The sequence below is a fragment of the Athene cunicularia genome, assembly GCF_003259725.1.
Source record: "Athene cunicularia isolate RWA chromosome 9 unlocalized genomic scaffold, athCun1 chr9_part1, whole genome shotgun sequence".
Classification (NCBI taxonomy): domain Eukaryota; kingdom Metazoa; phylum Chordata; class Aves; order Strigiformes; family Strigidae; genus Athene; species Athene cunicularia.
Genome location: NW_020799110.1, coordinates 5913835 through 5923534, shown reverse-complemented (window position 1 = coordinate 5923534; position 9700 = coordinate 5913835). Strand labels below are relative to the sequence as shown.

The 9700-nt window shown below is 46.9% G+C and overlaps 1 protein-coding gene across 9 annotated transcripts in view; it reads left to right on the top strand.

Annotated features, from left to right (window-relative positions):
* Positions 1 to 9700, top strand: part of TNIK (TRAF2 and NCK interacting kinase) — a 134760-nt gene that overhangs the window by 76226 nt on the left and 48834 nt on the right. For all 9 annotated transcript variants that reach the window (XM_026854564.1, XM_026854563.1, XM_026854559.1 and 6 more), the window contains exons 7-10: positions 2547 to 2601; positions 3347 to 3425; positions 7555 to 7730; positions 9382 to 9448. In XM_026854564.1, coding sequence (XP_026710365.1) covers positions 2547 to 2601; positions 3347 to 3425; positions 7555 to 7730; positions 9382 to 9448 — 377 coding nt within the window. The remainder of the gene's footprint in view (positions 1 to 2546; positions 2602 to 3346; positions 3426 to 7554; positions 7731 to 9381; positions 9449 to 9700) is intronic.

The following is a 9700-nucleotide window of genomic DNA, read 5'->3' as shown; positions in this document are numbered from 1 at the left end:
GGGGGGAATGTAAATTACAGGGTTTTTTTTCAAAAAGGTTGCAAATCAGATCCTCTCAGGTTTAGCCTTAAAATAGTGAATAAGAAAGATGAGATTTATAGGGTGAAAAAAGGAATCCTTGCAGGCTTAATCTGCTGGACAAAAAGCCTCTGATCTCACTGTTTTCTTAACCAGAAAGAGATGCCTGTGTAATCTATGGAAGGAGGCAGTAAATACCTCCTCACAAAAATAAACCACTTTAAAAAAGAACAAATAGAAACCCCACATTGTTGAAGTTATTTGTTGGTTTTTCCCCCAGCCAGTCTTCCTTTTTTTCTTTTGAGCTATCTTGTCAATAAGCTTAGATTAGAAAGAGGCAGGGGGGAAAGGAAGCTTGCTTCCCTTCCTAAGTCAAGGCAATGCAAACATACTAGCACAGCATCTTTTTGCTGGGTGAACTGAAAAGCTTTTCAGACTCAAAAATAAAAACCCAACAAAAAAAACCCCAAACCCTGAATTCCAATTTGTTATAAAATGTTTGCTTCCTGCTGAGTTTTCTGCTTTCTCTGGGAGACTTAGAGAAGTGATAATCCCTTTCTGTATTGCTCCAGCTTTAAGATCACTTAGCATCTTGCATATAATACTGAGCACCTCGATATGGAAAGACACACTAGGAATTTGGAAGGAGTTCAGCGGCAACCCAAAGGGAAGGGGTGATGCGTGCTGAATCATGTGGAAAGACTGCGATAATTAAGTATGCAGCAGAAATCCCAGCTGACCAGAAACAAAGAATGGATGAGACTGTCCTGTGAAAGGACTGGAAATAAGATTTGAGAGAGAATTTTTAAGCAGGTACAAAGATGTGTAGCAAAGACGGCATTTTTTAGGGGAGAACTTGATTTACAAATGAGGAAAAGTGCCTCGAAATTGAAAATCCAAATTGTCTTTCCTGGATGGTATGTGTAAGAAGGTGCTTCTCCCAGGAGGTGCTTTCCAGCTGTGGCTGAGCTTCTGGGGTTCTGTGCTGGGAAAAACAACCTTTCTGGGATTTACTTGCTAAATTGCAGGTTCAGAGGCTTGAGGCAGTTTGGAAAGGGCAGCTCTTGAAATGGAGAGATGAAAACCGCAGTGGGACTGAAGGGACATGGCAGAGAGCAGGGTGAGGGGCGAGCAGGATGTGAGAGCTGGAGGTGCAGGAGGGAGGGTGGAAGGCAGAGTCTGTCCCACCCATTCTGAGAGGTACCTATTTACAACGTTCACTGGTTTTGATGTGCTAACTGGAGTTTAGCTGGTCTCCAGCAAACAGCTGCAGCTACATAGCGTCAGGCTTGTTCTGGTCCCCTGTGCACCTGCAGCTTCTGCCCTGGCTGTTGCTCCCATCTCAGGCAGGTCTCTCTATCCCCCTGGAGATGGGTCAGAGGCTAAACTTGAGATGAAGGCACCAACATGAGACTGGGTCCTGTTCCCAATGCAGCGAGTGCTGGCTTGTGCATCATTAGCAGACCTATACACAGTGTCCAAAATAACGAATTAGCCACCTTCTGCCAAAAAAACAAATTGCAGCAGTGCCGTGAGGGAAGGTGCTCGTTTTCTTTCACCAGGCACGTACTGTCTGTGCCTCTGCTGCTGCCGGGAGAGCCGAGCCGTCCTTTGGGGCTCGTTACCAGATCTGGAGGTGCAGCCGCAGCGCAGGAGTGATGGTGGGGTGGGGAGGAGGTGCTGGAGGGGAGCTCACTGACAGGGAGCCAGGGATACAAATGTCCCTGTTTGCGAGGGAGAAAATGGAAGGAAGAGTGATACAAGCATGAAATCAAAGTTTTCCAAACAGGCGTGTTCTCTGTGCTCTGATCATTCAGGCGACTCAACCAACCATGTTTGCTGAGCAGGGCTTGGGAACAGGGTAAATAAAAGTGTCCGTTTCTCCTTCCACTGGCAAAACGCCACTTTTTCAGGCTCCCATTTAATGAGCAGTCCATGATACAGGAGCCTCCTGAGGTATCTCAAGGTGCTTGATGTTTTTAATCTATTCCAGACAGCCTGTTTTCTGTGGAGGTGTATCAAATCCATGGATATATATCATCCAGCTTTAAGCAGGGAGCCAGCAGCCAGGTTTGCTGCTTACCCCAACCGTGAAGCCAGGGAGTAGATTGTCACTGGCTCATTCAGGAACTGGGGGTTTGTTCATTAGTGCACAGGGCTCATTAAGATGCCCCCACCAGGGGACCTTCAGGTCATCAGCATCTCCCCAGACAGTGTCCTCACCACAGCTACTGGGGGCAGTGCCTCAGCAGGGTGGCCGTATCCCATACCAAAACCACCTTGAAGGTTTTGAAATAAATCTTGGGCTAACAGCTGGGTTGGGAGCCTCTTCTAAAGCTCCAGCACGTGGCAGAAGAATGAGACGATCTCCCAAGCTGTGGGTCAGGGGGTTTGCAGGGGCCAGAGAGACACAGCTCACAGGGCTGAGCACCCTGGGCTGGGAAGAGCCACGCTTACCCCTTGCCTAGTGCCCACTGCTGTGACAGTGCTCCCCTGCATCACTTATGTCCCTCTGCTCTCTTTTACAGAGTGACTTGTGGTCTTTGGGGATAACAGCCATTGAGATGGCAGAAGGCGCTCCCCGTAAGTAGATGCATGGCTCTGCTTTAATATAACCTTGGGTTGTAATGTGCTGGGCCTTGCAAAGCACCAGTTCTCTGCAAGAAGCACCATGCAAAGGTTTTGCCAAGCAACCTCTGCTCACTGAGCTGGGGCTCACAGGGTCCATGGGCACAAAACTGCCAGGGCAGTATGGCACAGAGGATGGGCAGTGAACAAAGATGCACGACCCTGTATGACTCCAGATAAGTCACTTGAGCACTCTGGGACTCCATTTCCTCCAGTAAAATACAGATGAAGAAGGGGTGGAGGACTGGAAGCAGGTGGTGACACAGGTAGTGGCACGCTGAGCTCAGTCGGCGCATCTGCACAAGTCACACTGCTGTGGTTTTTATGGTTATCCTGGGACTGTCCTTGTGTGCTGGTAAATGCAAGTAAATAAAGCAGGGCACAGTTTGCATGTGGTGCTCCGGGCCAGTTGCTCCCAGCACTGGGCCAGATGCTGAGGACACGCAGCTGCAGGAGCACAGTCAGTGCTGGGGACACACACGTCACTTGGCTGGGGACATCAGCTCTCACCTGAGCTCCAGGCTGCTGCCAGGCCAGGGATTTTCTGTAGGGGGGTTGTCACTGTAAATCCTCCTGCCTTGCGGGTCTTTCAGAGGAAACTTAGGTCTCCCCTTCTGGGTGTGTAGCCTCTCTTTAGACAGCTTGGGGTGGGTCTGCGAGATGCTGTGCCACATTTAATGCCTCTTCTTGCAAATTGCAGCTCTTTGTGACATGCATCCCATGAGAGCCCTCTTCCTCATCCCCCGTAACCCGGCCCCGAGGTTGAAATCAAAGAAGTGGTGAGTCTCTCATCTTCAGTGACTGCAAAAACGTTTTTGGAGCAACTTGTTTCTGCAGCCCAGGCACGCTGGGAACTTGGTGTTTATGTTTGTATAGCTTCAGGGGTTGGTGACTGTCTCCAGCATCACTCGGGTGAGCACAGGTTGGGTCTTGGTCTCCTACAGAGAGGCAATTTGGTCTGAAGGAGTCACCACCATGGGATGGGGGACTTCTTAGGTAGGCAGAGAGGGGAGTGCTCTCTAACACTGCTATTTCACAGCATGGAGTTGGCTTTTCCAAGGCAGTTTGTGCAGCCTGAAGCCAGATGACACTTCTCTTGGCTCCTGTTTCTTTCCAGTCAGGTTCTGTTTTCAAGTGGAAACATGCATCCAGGCCAAAAAAAGGATAGTTTATCTTGAAGACCCAGGAATGCGGAGATTTGTACTTCGTTTGGGCTTTAATTTAAAATTTTGCAGGAAAAAATACATCACTGTTTTGAAAAAAAAAAAAAAAAAGCAGGGTATGTCAATAAAAACCTGTAGGGAAAATATTCCTGAAGCCCAGCAGATGTTGTTTTGTTACTGTATGTTCTGTACTGATGGAGCTGGAGTCCTTAAAAACACTTATCTTTGGTTTGTGCTGTTTGCCTGCCCCAGATTCAGCAGTGGTTTGGTCAGGAAAAATCTACCAGATGTTAGAGAGACAGCACTGCCCCTTGCTCCTGGATAGGCTGAGCTCAAGGAGGGAAATTTTGCCTTATTCCTTGAATTTGTGATTATCTTGTTGAAGACACACACCAAAAAAAAAAAAAAAAAAAGAGAAGAGCAATTGGTAGGTATCACGTTGGTGCCACAGCAGCAGGTATTTCATTGTTGGGAGAGGTGCAAGGGGAGCTTGGAGTCCTCTGCATCGGCTGCATATTGTGGGGGTTTTAGGGTCAGCCCCTAAAAACTCACCCAGGCTTTGGCAGGAGCCATCTTAATTTTGTCAGCCTGATCATCAGCTGCTCCAGCACCAAACCAGGAGAAGGGGAGCCTTTCCTGGCTGGCTTTGCAGAGGATGTCAAAGATGCTCACTGTCCTTGCACAGACTTTTGAGGATACCATTAGTCAGCCGAGAAAATAGTTTATACGCTTGTTTTCTGCCAGATCACCAGTCTCCTGCTTCATTATCCTCACTGCTACAGCACAAAATGGATTGCAAGACTTCAGAGTTTATTTTTTGTACAGAAGTGCTGTTTATTCAGCAAAGGCTTCCTCAGCCTGCAGGCAGAGGGGAGCTGATGAAAGCAGCTTTTGAGCAGAACATTTCCCCATCCCCTTAAGGTTAAAACAGAGCTGGGGTGGAAGTTGTATTTCAGTCCCTGCTCTGAGATACCAGGTGTGCTTTGTGCAAGCCAGGGTGTTCCTCAGCACCACCTTCCCCTTGCGTGACTGGTGGCTGTCTCAGCTTTGCACATCTCATGGTGCTGTCTGCCCAGGGACAGCATCCCAGGTGCTTTGAGAGAAGGATCACCTGGGAAGTCGTAGTGTAATGAAACTCCAGCTTCAACCCCTCACCTGGCCTCTGCTACGCCTCCATGAGCAAGGAGGGATCCCTGATCTCCACCAGAGCTGGGACACGTGTACCCCAGGCAGCTCAAACTTGTCTTGCAAGCTTTCAACACAATGAGAAGCTCCAAAGGATCCGGACAAAGCTCCACAGGCTCCACAATACCTTAAGAGCAATTTTTTTCAGCCTTTTCAGTAGGACACTGGGCAAACTTGCTGTCCTCAGCTGGAGCTTTTGGGCCTGGCCAGGATGGGTCCTGGAGTTCTGCAGGCCCAGCCCAAGAAGATTGGAGATGTTAGACCTGGCTCTCACAGTGGCTCCCTGGATGGTTTTCACAAGCTCAGATCACAAGAGAAAATCAAAATGAAGAAAGGTTCAGCTTGAACTTTGAGTTTATCCTTGCTTTTGTGTGCAGCAAGACATAAAAGTACACCAGGCAGGCAGACCATCCTTTTCCTTATGTGAAAGAAATAACAAAGTGGTTCTAGCACCTTTGAGAGTAAGTCAGGGAAAGCTGAGAGGGAACACAGGCATGGGAGCTGCCCCAAACAGAAAATCCCAGAGAGGAAAATACCTTTATTGCTTACCAAATCCTTGAACTCTCTTTTAAAATAGTGTCGTGTTTCCATAAAATTGGAGTCTTTGGTATAATTTTATTTCCCAATAAAATTCAGCCAGCAATGAAGCTTTATTTTCTTCTTCCCACATTTCTCAGGTAAAATGAACGTGAACTTTAGCAGTGCTTATAAGAGATGGCAAAACCTCTTTGTTAATGAGGTGATATTTGTACTGTGATACCACACTTCGTCCAAGCAGCTGCAAAGACTTTGCAAACATCGATTTAAGCTTTATAAACTCAGGGAGCTGGAGGAGCACGTGTTTCATGAAGACAGGCTGACCTGTGCCCGGGGAGGGGAGGAGATGTGTCACGGTATCCTCCTGGATGAGAGCCAGGGAGAAAGCCTTTGTCTTCTGCTCCAGCTCCAGTGAGGGCTGAACTGTGCCACCAGACAGACTGGATTTTTTGGACAGGAAAATTTCAGGAAAACCAGGGGCCTGAGCTGGCTGCTGCCTGTAGGTGCTCAGCCAGCTCAAGGATGCAAAAGTGTCTTGGGACATTGCAGAGCACTGGGACCCCCATCCCCAAGAGACAGGCAAACCCGTACCTTACTGGAGGATAACTTTTTAGCTACTTCACCTAGACCGTATTTGCAGATGCTCCAGACCACACATCCCAAACTGGAGTCTCTCCAGCTTCACACCAACAGGGGAGAATCATATTTTAGACACGGATTTCTTCTGAGCATTGCATGGATTGTCCCTTCTGGATACATTGAGACACTGAGTTTCATGAGGCAAGGTGGGGAAGGAAGAATTGCTCGTTAATAAAGCTGGAGGGAGGATTTAATTGGATCCAGTAGTGTATTTTATTTTTGCATCTCAGTTTGTAGGGATTAGCACTTAAAAGATAAATCACTTTTAGTCTGACAGCTTAAAAGTAAAATCCCTGAAAGCTTATTGTTTTACTTTTAATGCAGTTCTGTAGTATCTGTTGGCTTCTGACATTAATTTACACTCATTTTCCTATTTGCTAAAGCCACATAGATTATAGTGGCCTGTCAACATCTTTCTTTCTTTTAAATCCCTGTTCTCTTGGGTTTATAATATGGTGAAATTAGTTCCAGGAAAACTTTTGATATGCCATACTTGAGACTAAGAGAAATTGGTTTATTAAAGGTTTGGCTGAAATTGTTTTAGCCAAGATTGAATTTAACTGTTTGTGGGAAGGCAGGCTGTGAGGAGGGGCTGGGCTCTGCCACCCACAGCCATGTTCCCACCTCTGCCCAATCCATGCTGCCTGAAGACCATGTCCCATTCGCCTGGATCCGTGATCAGGGAGACCAGGACATGGTGGCTCCCAGGATCTGGTGGGTTAGTAATGCTGCTGGGTCTCCCCAAAAGAGCAGGGAAGGGCTGCAGGCAGCGAGCATCACCCAAACGTCGTCTGAGCTTTAACAAGCCATGTAATGTTGGGTGGTTAAATCTAAAGCCCATCAAGCTAGCTAGCTTGTCCCACTTCAGAAAGGTACATCTCTTGAAACACTGCCCAGGGCCATAAAATATGAGAAACAATCCATTAAGGAATTGCATTTATATCTGTATGTGTTGTCTCATTTCTACCTGCAGTTTCATAGGTCAGAGGGAAGGGAGGAACACCCCTTTCTTGCATTTGCTCGGTTGCCACCGATGACATCTGGTTTTGGTGATTCCCTGGTCATACTGATGGTTCCCAGCTTTCTTCAGTCTCAGCAGAATGGTGTTTTCTTCTAGTGGCACTGGGAGTGCATAGCTGGGAGCATGCATGGGGAAGAGTGGGAGAGGATGAAGTGATAGAGGGCACATGTGATGGCACAGCTTTGAGACCAATGCTAAGCATCAACAGAGAGGTCACGGGAGTCCTTGGAGGGCTGCATCTGAGCAAGAACTGTGTAGCAGCTAAACAGTCTTCTCAAATACCTGCCGCTTTCTCACTTTTGAATTATGAAAATCAGTATATTTACCTGGTTTTTCTGTACCTTTCTTTCTGTCCTTGGCCAGGTCTAAAAAGTTTCAGTCCTTCATTGAGAGCTGCCTAGTGAAGAACCACAGCCAGAGACCAACGACGGAGCAGCTGATGAAGCACCCCTTCATCCGAGACCAGCCCAACGAAAGGCAGGTCCGCATCCAGCTCAAGGACCACATCGACAGGACTAAAAAGAAACGAGGCGAGAAAGGTTAGTGGGGAAGCAAGAAGGGTTAGTGGAGAAGCAGCACTCTGGGCAATCCTTGACCTCTGCCATGTGCTTGGAGATCCCTAGTGTAGACCAAGGTGCATCCTTGCGGGTGAAAGATATGGGTAGAAGAAAGGCAAGGAAGTCTGGGTTGCTCAGAGTCTCAGTACCAGTTTCCCTTATTCAGGTGGCTAAGTTTGTTCGCAGACTGGTTGACTTAAATAGCTGTGGTCCTTCTGTGTGTCCACGCTTCTTAAGGGCTTGAGGTCAGATGATTTTGTTTTGATTTGATTCCTGTCAGTCACTGAAACGAAAATAAGTATCCGTAACAAAACAATTGGTGTTCATACAAAGCCTACAGATGACTGTCATTAGACCTAATCAGTGGTTTTAAATCCTTTTTTCCCTGATGAAAAATGATGTCTTATTTTGCCCAGGTGATAATTTCCACACGGAACGTTTAAGCTTTGATTCATTAAAATGTGTATAAAATTTACGTCTGCATATATATGCAGCGGCGTGTAGGAGGGAGAAGCTGCTAAACTGATTTTTTTTCCCAGCTCACGTATTCCATGCCAAGTCTGTTGATCTATGTGACATTCATGCTACACCAGTGATGAGCAGAGTTGTGCAAATGAACATCTAGATAAGACCCTTGCCCCAGAGCATTCCGTTGACTACGCATAACCTATTAAACTGAATGTTTTCAGTGAACTCTCCAGGCCCTATCAAAGTCCTCTGAAAGGAAGATCAGATAGCCAAAGAAACTTGTTAAAGTATTCAGCTGCTTGTGAACTGAATTTTAATTTGAAAGTTCATTTGTAGAATCCAGCAAATTAATATGTTGCTATTTCTCTTCTTATTGGTAGCGGTATTAATTTTTCATGTGTACCTTCCAGCCCCTTGTAATAGATTTCACTACAATCAAAACAATAAAACGGGATCCCAGTGAAGTATTAAATGTGTTTAGTCTGGCAAATGAAGGTTAGACCCTAGAGATGGAGAGTAATTGAATAAATGCAAGCCTTTCTTTTAGTATCATTCCCTTCATCTGATAAAGATGGTATCCCAGTAGAAATCACAGTATGTAGCGCAACATTGCAGTTGTGCTTTTATGTAGATGTCTTCATTGCCTGGAAAATACATGGATTTGCACAGGAAGAGCATATGTTTAGGGAGAGAGGGGTTGGTGCCTCCAGAGCCGTACTTAAATCCCACCTTCCAGGGCCTGTGGCTTGAATATCTGTGGTGCACCTCGCTTTGAAGAACCCCCCTGAGGAAAGGAGACACTCGCTGTCGTATGGGGATAAATTCTTATTTTATGGACACCCTGCAATCTTCCTATTGAGTGTCTGTGGTTGTTGGGGCTGTTGCCCCCTGTGCTGGTGCTTCCCGCAGTGCTCTGGCTGGGACTGCATCCCCCTTCCCCGCCAGCACAGGCATGTGAGGTGGCAGCACCCAGGGAGACCACCTGTGCTTCCCTGGCCTTGCAGCACCTCGTAAAAACAGAATATGCAGAGAAATAATGCTGCTTATTCCTTGCCGTGCGAGAAAAAGAGAGTTGTCTGTTCTGCCTTCAGAGCTCTGGGGTTTTCAACTGCTGGAAAAACAAATGAGTCCAGCAAAGGGCACTAATGAGCAATTCTGTTCCTAGATGAGACAGAGTATGAGTACAGTGGAAGTGAGGAGGAGGAGGAGGAAAATGACTCTGGAGAGCCCAGGTAAGAATCACCATTTCATTTCTGCCCTTATGACTCTATAACTCTGTATAAAATCAGCTTGGATTACAGGCTCATGTCAACTAAAAGTGGAAAAAGGACAGTTTGAGCACTGAGTCCTGTTCCCTGACAGAACAGGATATATTCCCTCTGCTTGATCGTGCGTGGGTGTAAACTGATGCTATAGATGACCTTAGCCAAAAGCTGGGGAAGAAGACCCAGGTACCCCATTGCCTGTGGGATCTGGTGTGGTGC